This window comes from Hipposideros armiger, unplaced genomic scaffold, assembly GCF_001890085.2.
Source record: "Hipposideros armiger isolate ML-2016 unplaced genomic scaffold, ASM189008v1 scaffold_87, whole genome shotgun sequence".
Classification (NCBI taxonomy): domain Eukaryota; kingdom Metazoa; phylum Chordata; class Mammalia; order Chiroptera; family Hipposideridae; genus Hipposideros; species Hipposideros armiger.
In genome coordinates, this window is record NW_017731437.1 from 1,074,575 (window position 1) to 1,086,506 (window position 11,932).

The window sequence follows — 11,932 nt, forward strand, 5'->3', positions numbered from 1 at the left end:
CTTCCTTACTCTGCCAGAGGTTCCTCCTCAGCGAACAAACTGGGCTTGGGACTGGTGCCAGGGGACCTGGGGCCTCTAGGGGACAAAGCAGTGTTAGGGGAGTGTGTGTGGGGGGTGGGGTCATGGGGGAGAGGGAGGCCTGGGCCCTGACTCCACTCCCACCCCCAATGGGAAGGACAGCTGGGCCAAGAAGGGTAGGGAGGTCTAGGGTCAGCCTTACCCATGGGACCCAAGTCAGCAGCCTCAGCTAGTGCCCCAGGGGGGCCCGCTTTGTCCAGCAGGAGGTCACAAAATTGGCTCAGGGACTCTTTTAGGTCACCCAGCTGCTGGTCTTCATCCCACTGTGGAAGAGTCAGTGGCCCGAGAGGCCCTGGGGGCACGAGGAGCTGTGATTCCTGAGTCCCGAGGACAGCTGTAGTAAGCCCGGGCACAAGGGGCAGGCACGCTGGCCCCCCGACCTGCTGCCCTGAGGCCTGGTACCTGCAGGAAGGTTCGGTCATCCAGCTGTTCCAGCAGGTCCCCGATCCTGCGGCCAGAGTGAGCCATGGCCTCCAGGTGGCCCCGCAGTCGCTGCTCCTCTTCCCAGGCCTGTGCCAGCGCCCGTGTCTTGGCCACATTGATGTCCCTCAATGCCAAGTCCCGACGCGTCTCCAGGGCCTTCAGCAGGCAGCTGAACTTGCCAGAGACCACGGAGGCCAAGGTGCCGGCTGAGCTCTGGGTGGGCACAGGTGGAGCCTTGGCTTGCCAGGGTCCAGCCCCCACCAAGGTAGGCCAGGGCCACCCACAGCTGCCCACTGGGCTGAGGGGTGGGAATATGGGGAGCCAGGATCCCTGGAACTTCCTCCCCCTGCTCTGCACCTCACTCTCTGCTGCCAGGAAGCATTTTCAAGGTAGCTCACACCTACTGTCCAGTGTCCCAGGGACCACTGGTGGCTGCCCAGACACAACATGAAGACGTGGTGGGGACAGACAGGCCTGTACCTGAATCTGGTTGCTTCGCTGCTGCAGCTCCTGTAGCTGGCTCTTAGCCTGGGTGGCCTGCTGCTGGGTGACCTCCAGCATGGCTCTCAGCTGGACCTGTGGTGCCCACGAGGAGACAGGGGATGACTGACCAGAGGGGACTAGGATAGGCGGTGAAGTCCCCGCTCAGTCAATCAACAAACACCTGCAAATGCCAGGCATCCCCTCCTCGTGCCGCCCCAGGCGAGGTTGACCAGTGGGCCAGCACCCAGGGCACTGGCCTTGGTCTGAGTCCCTGGAGAATTGGGTCAGTGTCCCAGGGAGGTGTAAACAAAGCCCTTCCCCACCTGGAGCAGGGTAGTGCACGGGTGGTGCAGAAGCCTGGCTAAAGACCTGACTTCCAGTCCCTCTTGTAGTGTGAGCAACCTGGGGCAGCTCACCCACCCTCAGGGCTGTAACCACCCCTCGCCTCCCACAACAGCTAGTCAGTAAATAGGAGCAGTACTTCTAGCTTAGGTAGCCTTCTGGGGAAGGGGTGATGGCCCAAAGCACCGAAGCTGTTTGCTTGCCTAAGATGGGCTCTTCCAGATGTCTGGCCAGTTCTGGGCCCCAGCTTTGGGCCCCAGGGGAAGAGGGCACCATGGTTTGGTTGTGCCCCCTCTGGTCCCCTTGAGCATCAAAACACTGTAGTCCCCTGGGAGCGAGACAAACCCGTTCCTGGCCCTGCCCTCCGGCTAGGACTCGGTTTCCTGTGCCTGATCAAGAGCCTGTCATGCTTCTTCTCCACCCAGCAACACTTTGAGGTAAGGACCATTGTTGTCTCCACTTTACAGATGAGGAAATGGGTGAGAGATGTTTATAGTTTGGCCAAAGTCATCAGATCTTCCTAAGTCCAATGCTCCGCCTTTGTCCAGGCCCCGCCTAGGAAGTGGGAGGGCAGACTTTCCTTGTTCACCTTGGTTCTCCCTGGGGACACCCATCTGTCCCCTCACACCCCACATCACTTCCCCTCCGTCTAGCAAAATCTCAGCTCCTTTGGTGCACGTGCCAGGTGGTGTACCACCTATTCCCGCTCCCTCCTTACTGCTTCTAGGTCTTAATGCCACCGGCCTAGCATCCCGCCTCCTTCTGTGACTTCCATAGCCACAGGGATTATCCTCCAACACTCGGGCTCTGGGCTCCTTGACCTCCTCTCTTGCAGAGCCCTTTGCTTCACTCCATCTCAGCCACTCACTCCCGTGACCTCACCCTGAGCCTGTCCCCAGTTCCGAAATCTCTATTCCAAGTATCTGTTTTCTGACCACCACCATGTTTTATCTTAGAATAAAACATCCCAAAGCCGACTCCTGCCAAAGCTGCCCGCGCACTGGGAAAGCAGGGCGGGGCATCCTGGTGTGTCACCTCGCGCTTGCGGCGCTCAGCGTCCAGCAGCGCCCGCTCGTGGAGGCGACACTCGCGCACCGTGCAGGCGCTGCACACGCACCGGCCCTCGGTGACGCAGAAGAGCTCAAGCGGCCGCCCGTGCCGGGGGCAGCGCGCACCAGGGTCCGAGGCAGGTTCCCGGTCCCGGCCAGGTTCGGGGACCGAGGAGGGCCGCGTGCGGACCACCTCGAGCACACCACTGAGCGCCACATTGCGGCGCAGCTCGGCGCCCTCGGGGAAGGGCTCCCGGCACTCAGGGCACGCCTTCTCCTGGCGGCCCCACCAATCCCGGATGCAGTCCCCGCAGAAATTGTGGCCGCAGGGCAGCGTCACCGGGTCCTGGTAGAGCCCCAGGCAGATGGAACAGGTCAGCTTCTCCTCCAGGAGCTGAGTGGCCATGGCGGCGGCAGTTGAAGAGGGCAGGCGCGCCAAGGGAGGGCCGGTCTCTTAAAGGGCCCGCGAGTGCGGCGGGGAGGAGCGAGGACTTCCCCAGGGAGATTAGCGTGACAGCCCTTCTCGAGGACCCGGACCTGCAGCCACTCCCAGCGCCCACGGGCCGCAGCGCATCCCATCCACCCCTGCGTCTCCGCCCACGGCTTCCCCGCCTCTATCTAGGCTCCGAGCCACCTCTGCCTGCCTCCTGCCACCCCAGGCTGGCAGTTGGGGCCTGGCTCTCTGGTCCCACCCTGGGACCTCCATTCCGCTTCCCTAGACCCTCAGTCCAGCAGCTCCTGGGCAGGGGATCCTGCCCCAGCCTCTAGAGACAAGAACCACCGCGCCTGGGGCCTCGTGGCTGAGGGCCATCAGGCACCTCTTCTGGGCCCATCTGAAAATCTAACAGCATCCACCTCCCAGGGCTTTGGGCGATTAAATGAGATAGTGCATGTGGCAGCACCTGGCGTAAGAGCAGGGGGCACACAGCTAGTGCTCATTAAGTGCTCTCTCCTGACTGGAGGTGCTCTGCCACGCTTTTTCCTTGGGCTGAGTTTCAGGCATTTGCCAAACCAGGGTGTCTCCCTTCTCTAGGCTTCTCGTAAACAGAGATGGAACATTCTGGTCACCAAGAGACCGAGACCAGTCCACAGCGTCTTTTCATACCCTTTAATAGAAACCCAAAGCGCTCTTTAGCTACACTTGCAATCAACCCCCTGGGTGTGGCCCTCTGCTGGAGAGTTGCTTGTTAGCAGGTCTCGGGTGTTCCGGAAATGCGCACAAATCTCCTTGTGACTGGCTCCTAGGCAGTCTTTTCCTTTAGAGGGGAAAAATACCCTAACCATCCAGTGAAGGTGCAGCGGGCATTCTGGGCCCCAAGCAGGAATGGGCTCAGTTTCTGAGACCAGTGGTTGCCTGCCTGACAGGACTTATTCACACATCTGCCCGCCCAGGCCAGGAGCCAGCAGCACGCTGCGAACAAGGTACCGGCGAATGCTCGGGGCTGGCAGCTATCTTTTCAGGGGCCTGTGGGAGCAGCCAAGACCCACAGCCTGCTTTTCTTCAGTACCTGTCTTCAACCGCTGGATCACAGGGCCCTCACACCCTCAGGAGGCAGAGGTGTGGAGTCATCTCCTGGGGTGGGAGGCAGCCCTCTTCCCACGCATGAAGCAATACAACTCCATGGGTGGGGGGGTTGTCTGGAGGATCTTGGAACAGACCCAGGCCAGCTACAGCAAAAATCATCTTTATTCACACACCCACCCCTGCCACTGCCCCTGGAGAGAGCCTCTTCACTCCCAGGCCCTGAAACTGCTGGGAGGGCTGCGGAGGGGCTGCCTTAGGCAGGGCCTAGAACCCCACAGCTTGGGCCCCTGGAGCTGTGTATTCATTGTTCCTGTTGGCGGAGCCTGACTCTCAGAGGTGGGTGGCACTCCGGCCACTCAGTAGATTCCATAGGTGGGTTCGTGACTGTCCCTGTACCGGTCCAGGTAGCGCAGGGGCTGCCGGTGGGGGAAGCGCTTTTGCTTGGGGTGGTAAGGGGGCGGCCGCACAAATTCAAACACAGGCTCCCGCATGTCTGCAAGAAGAGTGAGGGGTTGTGGGTGTGGACTGTTGCTGGCCTGAGCCCCTCTCCCTTGTCTCTAGGCTGGGACTACCCAGCCAACCCACCCGAGGAACGGCCAACTCTCCGTGGCCAGGGAGAACTGCATGTCAGGTTACGAGAGGTCTGTGAGCTCAGGCCAACTGCCCCCCTCCTCCAGCCCACTCTGCCCTTACCCAAAAGCTGGTGGAAGACGTGGGTGACCGAGTCATCCCAGCGGCACTGGAAGAAGGCCAGGCCAGCTGGAGTCATGGCTTCCTGGTGTTTCTTGTAGAAATCAAAAGTGCGGAAGGTCCGCTGGGCAAGCTGGTAGCTGTAAGATGGGGAGCATTTGAGAGTGGGGCCCCACCAGAGCCCACACCCCACCTCTGGGCCCACAGGCAATCCTGACGAGTCCCTTAGGGTCTGCCTAGCACAACGACCATTGTGCCCATCTCAAGGTCTGAGTTAAGAGAGAGAACTGAGTAAGGCCGATCATTCCTGGGAAGCTGGCCTGAGGCCGGGGGTGGTGGTGGTGATGTATGGGGGGTATAGATTACCAGGGTGAGGGCCGGGTGTCCCCAGAGAAGTCGATTGGCTTGTCCTGCTTGAAGAGCAGGAAGACAAAGCGGTGGAAGCCAGAGCCCCGGGCAGGGAAGGGGGGCAGGTAGGGACATGTCTCCTGTCCTTCAGCCACCCTGTTGCCAGGGATGTTGGTTCTGATGGGAGGAAAAGTAATCTGTTAATTGCCACTCGAGGGAGGTGGCAACACATGCATCCCCACCCTCATACTCCCGAGAGGCTGATACAACTCCTGGGGGGACAGACCCTAAAAGGATCTCTGTCAATCAAGTAGGAGGTAGAGCTCTGTGAACCTTTGGGGCTCACAGGCTGAGAACAAGGGTCCCAGAGACTGAGCAGCCTGTTCGCTAGGCCCTGGGGAGCTGGTGAGGCTGCCACGGCCATTCAGGCTGGAGACCACCCCACTTTGGAGCTGTTTCTCTCTCTCTGTTTCCTGAAGCGTTGTGGTTTGTCAAGAGTGTCGGCCCAGCCTGGGACCAGGATGGCCACTGTATCTGCCTCGAGAGGCAGCCCCAGAGGGTCCCACCACACAGGTTGGTAACTGCACTTGATTAAAAATGACAGAAACCAGCCTCCCACTCACTGGCCCCAATTACCCAGAAGTCCCAAAGCCGGGGTCACCAATCTGACTTCTACACCCTGGCTTGGCGCTCGAAGCCAAAGGCCACGGAGAAAACAAAAGGCAGCCCAGCCTGGGCATGTCACAGCTGCCAGAGACCTCTCACGATCACTTTCCCACTTGACTGTCACAGAGCCCCTCAGCGTGGTTAAAGAATGGGGAGACATCATCCTAGTTTTACAGGTGAGAAAATGAGTTCAGCCAAGGCCTATGGCTGGCTTTGCTTCTATACCTGTCTTCAGCCACTGGATACAGGGTCCCTGACACCCTCAGGAAGCAGAGAGGAGGGTCCACCTCCTGGGGTAGGGGGTTAATCCAAAGTCCCACTGTTAATCCATGGTGGAGTCAAGACTGAAATTCAGGTGCAGCTCTTCCCAGGATGCGAGGCCTCCGCGCATGCCCCTGCCCCACTGCCTCACCCAGGTACTCACACCAGCCAGTGGACATACTCGGCATCCGGCTCCAGCAGGTGTCCATCTGCACACAAACAGACTCACTGACAGAGGGCCCTGCTGCGCCCTCCCGTGCTCTCCCTTAGCCCCTCCCCCAACTCCCCAGGGACCTGGCTCATGGAGGTAAGGGTGCAGGAGGCCCTGTGAGCCCCCGACTCTTACCCAAGTTGGTGAGCAACAGTGTCCACATGGAGCCTTTGTCTGCCTCATAGGTTACCTCTGGGATCTGGGCAGCCTGACAAGGAGAGAACAGGGGAGCTGTCACCCCAACTAGGGACAAACTGTTACAAAAAGACCTTCCTCCTGGAGGGCAGGGGCCTGAGGGAGTGTTGGAGAAGGGAGAGCCCACTCTGATCCAAACTCCCTTGACACCTCGAGAGGCGGGTTGGCAAAGAGAAACTTACAGAAGGAACCCTGCAGAGCTGCCTATCCAGAGATCTGAACCACAAGGCCCACCTGTCAATGGACAGGGGCTAGGAGGGCACTCTGAAGATAGCGGACCAGTCACGGGAGTATGCCGGCATGGAACTTTTTCTTTCACTTTGTTTTTCTTTTTTTGTAATTATCATGGTGGTGTTTACCAGGAAATGAAAGAGGAACACGGAATAACAAAACTCCAAATCAGGCCACGCAGATGCCATGCTTGTGCCCTTAACCATCATAAAAACTGCCTCTAGAAATGCTTTCCAAAAGGAGCTGTCTGTGGCCCTGCGGTGGGATGTGCCTGTGTGCATGGCAGGGAGGGGCACAGCCAGCAGTTACCTCGGTTGGAGTGACCTCATTGCCGTGGTACACAGGCATCAAGTCATCCTCACCCACGGCATAGGCCACGTGCAGGGGAACGCGGGGCACGAAGGTGGCATTGTGGAACAGGTCTCGGTAGAGGCCGTAGTACTCCGCCAGTCGCTGCTTGTGGTAGGGGCCACAGGTCCTCTCCCACTCAGCCCGCACGGCCTCCAGTGGGATGCACGCTGGGAAGGAATAATGCCAGCTGGGATGCAAAGCAAGGGCAGGGACACCCGGGCCCTCTCCCCTGGGAGGGCTTACCTGTGCGGAGGCGGGCCGCCCGTTCCTCCGCCACATTGCCCCGCAGCTCCTGGAGGACCCGTTTCCGCTCCAGCAGCTGTTGGGTCCGACAGACTTTAGGTGGAGGCAGCCCAATGTCAATCCTGGGATCTGGGGAGGGAAGATGTGTTGCAGGAAGTGGGATCAAGTCTTGGAAAAGCCACCTGTCCCTACCTAGTACTCTCACTTGCCTACACTCTGCTGCTAAGGCTTTCCTCTCATTTACAAAGCTAAAGCACACTGTGCAGTCTGCTTCACAGGCCTGAACAGGGTCCAGTTGCTAAGCAAATAGGATAAGCTTGAGATTGCATTTTCTGATCCCTAAACCAAGTTAGTCTGCCTAGGTCATGGGACACAGAGGCACACCGTCTCCCAATTATAGTTGGAATCACCTTTAAGTCTGTTCACAGCTGGCCATGGACACACACCTGTGTCCTCAGTAGAATGAACAAATCATGCAAGTTCCCTGGGGAATTTGTTAAAATTCGGATTCTGATTCAGCAGGTCAGAGTGGGGCCTGAAATTGCATTTCTAACAGGCTCCTAGGTAATGAATGCCCCTGCTGCTGGTCCCAGAACACACTTGAGTAGCAAGGCCCTCAAAAACTTTCAATCCAGCACCTTTTTCCATTTACATTAGACAATAACAGTAAGTAACACATACTGAACCCTCATCAAGGATGGCATTAGTCTAAGAATTCCAATGGGTTGTATCCTTTAATCCTTACAACAATTTTGTGACACAGACACAATTATTTGGTTTTACAGTTGAAAAAACTGAAGCTCAGGGAAGTCACTCCTAAGAGGTCCTGTTGACTTGGGTTTAAATCAGGCTATAGATTCCATGCCTGTGGCCTTAACCACCATAAACACTGCCTCGCCTCTGTAGATGCTTTCCAAAAAGATGCACTTGTAAGTTGCTCAAGGGCAGGGTCCCGAAGTCACCCTGCCCAGGGCTTTCAGTTTCATTCAGAAAAGTATTGCACACCTTTGTGCCAGACACTATGCAGGTACAAGGATCCAATGATGGTCAAGACAGGCAGGTTTCTTGTCCTGGGAGGGAAGCCGCTAAAAGAAAGTCCGGGCACAGTGTGACCGGGGCTACATACAAAGTATTTTAGGAGCACAGAGGGCCGTTCTGACTCGGAATGACGGGGGCGCGGCGGTCAAGAAAGGATTTTAGGAGAAATATCTAAGGTGGAACTTTACGGGGAAGGGAATTTTCCAAGTAGGGGGACCAACAGGTGTGAAAAATCCTGGTGGGACTAAACCGCCAACAGAGCGCACAGGGAAGGAGGCTGGCCCTCCCCCAATGTTCGGAGAGGGCGCCGGTGGGTGCTCCAGCTCCGGTCGCCCCGCACCTGACTTCTCCCCGAAATGCTCCTGGTAGGTCCGCCACCAGTGAGGGGCCCGCGCCTCCTGCTCGGCCCGGCGCCGGTAGCGGTCGAAGCTGCGGTACTTCTCCAGCCGTTCCAGGTTGCTCACATCGATGTCCTCATTGGGCATCGGCCCCAGAGGGGCGGTACGGCGGCTCAGCGCGGCTGTGGGCAGAGAGCGGGACGTCAGGCCAGCTAGTGCCGGACGCCACGGAGGCCGGGGAGAGCGCTGGCTCGAATCCCAGGATTCGGGCTAAATGGGGACCTCCGAGAACCCCCCCCACCCCCAGAACCCTCACCCGAGGTGCTGAAGCCCTGCCACCTCCGACTTCCGCACAGAGCAGCTCGCCACCAGGGCGCCGCCATCTTCCCTCAGGTCGGCGACGCCGCCGCCCTTAGGACCCGGCAGAGGCGGCCAGAGCAGCGCCTGAGCGCACCACAGAGGCCCCGCCCCGCCCACCAGGCTCCGCCCCTGGCCCCGCGACCTAGGAGCCACGCCCTCGCCCAGGCCCCAGCCTCCTTTCTGGGACCCTCCAAGCTGCTTCTTCCCGAACCGAGGAGGCTGTGGGCCCTGAGCTCCGGGCCCCACGGTTCCGAAAGTGCCCGGTGGACGGCGGGAAGGAGCTGCGGGCGGTTGGGTTCTTGCCCGCAGCCAGCCACCAGGGGGTGGTAGAGACCGGGAGCGGTAGGCGGGGCCAGGCAGCCCCTCGGGCTCGAGTTGGTGAGGGCTTTGCGGGGCTCCGGGTGCTGCTCTGGACTCAATCCCAGAAGGCTGCCGCGCAGTGGTGCTGCTGCTCGGGCGGGGGAAGGGGTACGAACACGGATTCTGGAGTCAAGGCTGCATGGGTTCACATTGGAAATGGTGACCTTCCTGAGCCCTTTCGTTTGGGGGAAAAAAAAAAAGGTAATAATAGTGTTTATCTCATAGGCTTGTTAGGATTAAGTGAATTATGGCGTTGGCGGAAAAGTCATGACGCATTTTTGCAATGAAAAACAGAAAAAATATGTCAACTTTTCTGACAACCCAATAATACATAGAGGGTGCCAAAAAATGTATACATATTTTTAAGAAATGAAAAACTATTAAAATTGTAATATCCAATGTATACTGCTAACAAATGAATACAAGTCATGTATATACATTTTTTTGGTGCCCTGGTATATAAAGCACTTACGGTGGTATATGTGTTAGCTTTTTTTGTTTGTTTTCTTTAGCTGAGCCATCCCTGTTGGCAGCTCAGAGACAGCTCAGCTCGGGCCGGGATTCAAACAGTTGTTGCTCAGAGCTTGCACTCTTGAGCAAGCTCTTAACCAACTGAGCCACTTGACCAGCCCTTTGTGTTAACATTTGATTGCTCCAATTTACTAGTGTCCACACAGCGGCATAAAAGACCTGGTTAAGACCGTGTCTCTGCCTAAACCCTTCCAGAGCTGTGTTACTCTTGGGATCCAGTGCTAACAAAGTAAAACTTGGCACCCCAGGTGATCTAGCTCTTCTGCCCTGGAACTCCAGCTCCTGTGACACCAAACCTTCTTCACTTAAGGCCAGTAAGGCACAGTCCTGCCCTTAAGGAATCATTGCTTATTAATTTGTGAAATCCTGCTAAATGTACACCAGAACTGAAGGCTGAGGGCAGACCAGTCTTCCGGCCCAAAGGAGCACAGGGGTTCGTGTCTTCTTAATGTTCTGCGTGTGTTTACATCTGGCCTCCTTTGCTATTTTATCTTTTTGGTTTTTGAATCCTCTTCTATATGCCCCTAACCCCTGCCCACCTCTCTGCAAATGAGAAAGCACAGGGCCTCCAAGGGCAGAGGAATTTAACAGATACACAACACTCATCCCTGTGTGCAGCACTCTACCATCTGTGTTCCAGGAGAAAGTTGATGTGAGAGGATAAGCTACCTGCCACTCCTTAATGCCATTGTCCACGGAGCATGAATTAATCAGGGGGCTTTTGGCTAGAAATGAGTGATAAGGGTTTATTCAAGGGTCTTAGGGTTTGCACACCAGAAAAAATGACAAGGCAATATCCAGTGTTCCAAAGAAAAGAGTTCTTATATTAAAGAGTACATTCTTGAGGAGAATCAGTCCTGCCTTCTTAGCTTCTGGATTGGTCCAAGATGATGATCTTCCAGATGTCTGGCAGTCTGGATCCATGAACATTGTTTCCTAAGTCCTTCGAGGGTAATTAGAGGGGTATCTATTGTGTGTGTCTCTAGGCATAACTGGAGAGTTCAAAAATCTAAGTTCCCTGGCTAATTAAAGCAAGAGTAGAATCATTTCCTCATGCCGCAGCTTACTTAATTTCAGTAATTGAGCAGCTTGACTATATATAATGACTCCATCTTATTTCCTCACTCCTCACCAGACACAGCAGTTAGTTATAGGCACTGAGTCAAGTGTCATTGTAACCGAAGGCCTTTTCACGGGCACTGGTGTCATCTGAGTGACACCACCCAGTTGCCCAAGCCAGAAACTTGGAGGTCCTCTCTGACATGTCTTCTTCCCCTTCTTCCATCCTGACCCTCCCTGTCAGGCACCAGGTCCTGTGGGGGTCACTTTTCTGTGATCTCACTGCCATTCCTGGTACAGTGCTGTCCTTAGTGCCCCCTGCACCCCTGCCAAGCAGCCTCTTAACAGCTTCCTTGTCCCTCTTACCCCCTCCTGTCCTCGCTCAGCCACAATGGGTTTTCTAAAATGCAAATGTGGTCCCATCCTGTTTAAAACCCTAAGATGGTAGGGCCGGCCGAGTGGCTCAGTTGGTTAAGAGCTCGCTCAAGAGTTTGAGCTCTGAGCAACAGCGGTTCGAGTCAGCCCGAGCTGAGCAGCCGTGAGCTGCCAACAGGTAGCAGGATGGCTCAGCTAAAAAAAAAACAAACAAAAAAAACCTAAAACCCTAAGATGAATACCCATTGCCTTGAAGATAAGAATTCATTCTTTAGCAAGATACACAAAGGCACATCTACCTGCTACCTAATTCTAAACTCATTCCTCTGTCTTGAAGGCCAAGCTGTCCCCTGTGGGTCTCCCTGCACACCCCCGTCCCCCAGTGTGTGCCTGTGCTCACCCATGTATCTGTCAGGTGACCGTGTAAATGCCAGTTGCTCCTGGTCTGTGGCCACCATCCTTAGAGCCCTCCAGCTCTTCATATAAGTGGGAACTTAAGTGTGTGTCGAGAGAAGGACTGAATTCCGAGTTTCAACAAAGCTTCTGATGGGACACCCGGTGCTTCCCTCAGTGTGGCACCGACCCAGGTGGCAGCTTGACCTTCACAGCAGCACTGTGTAGAGCATGCTCTCCTAGAAGGCAGCAGCGGTGACGTGGCTGAGAGCCTGGGGTTTTGGCCCGAGCAGAGCTCAAACCCAGGCTCTGCTATTTGCTGTGTCACCTTGAGCAGATTATTTAATCTCCCTGAAACTCAGTCCCTTCATCTGTGAAGTAG

The 11,932-nt window shown here is 56.3% G+C and overlaps 2 protein-coding genes across 3 annotated transcripts in view; both read right to left on the minus strand.

Moving 5' to 3' along the window:
* Positions 1–2,911, minus strand: part of TRIM65 (tripartite motif containing 65) — an 8,265-nt gene extending 5,354 nt beyond the window's left edge. The window contains exons 1-5 of one of the 2 annotated variants that reach the window (XM_019644200.1): positions 2,362–2,911; positions 982–1,077; positions 481–714; positions 221–395; positions 10–75 (exon numbers count right to left, since the gene is read on the minus strand). In XM_019644200.1, the coding sequence (XP_019499745.1) occupies positions 10–75; positions 221–395; positions 481–714; positions 982–1,077; positions 2,362–2,781 (991 nt within the window). In that variant the 5' untranslated portion in view covers positions 2,782–2,911. The remainder of the gene's footprint in view (positions 1–9; positions 76–220; positions 396–480; positions 715–981; positions 1,078–2,361) is intronic. The other variant, XM_019644201.1, reaches the window with a different exon arrangement.
* Positions 2,912–4,044: 1,133 nt separating this feature from the next.
* Positions 4,045–8,944, minus strand: MRPL38 (mitochondrial ribosomal protein L38). Its single transcript, XM_019644407.1, has 9 exons — positions 8,789–8,944; positions 8,475–8,654; positions 7,097–7,225; positions 6,812–7,020; positions 6,212–6,284; positions 6,029–6,074; positions 4,957–5,115; positions 4,594–4,730; positions 4,045–4,393 (listed from the first exon to the last, which is right to left on the minus strand). Exons 1-9 carry the CDS (start codon positions 8,853–8,855, stop codon positions 4,257–4,259), a joined length of 1,137 nt encoding a protein of 378 aa, XP_019499952.1. The 5' UTR covers positions 8,856–8,944; the 3' UTR covers positions 4,045–4,256.
* Between the last annotated feature and the right edge of the window lie 2,988 nt (positions 8,945–11,932).

Excerpts from the sequence above, each read along its gene's own strand:
- MRPL38 (XM_019644407.1), bottom strand. The coding sequence starts at position 8,855 with ATGGCGGCGCCCTGGTGGCGAGCTGCTCTGTGCGGAAGTCGGAGGTGG. Across the intron at positions 7,226-8,474 it reads GCATTTCGGGGAGAAGTCAG|ATCCCAGGATTGACATTGGG; the intron begins GTGCGGGGCGAC and ends TTCCCTCCCCAG. Across the intron at positions 6,285-6,811 it reads ATGAGGTCACTCCAACCGAG|GCTGCCCAGATCCCAGAGGT; the intron begins GTAACTGCTGGC and ends TCTCCTTGTCAG.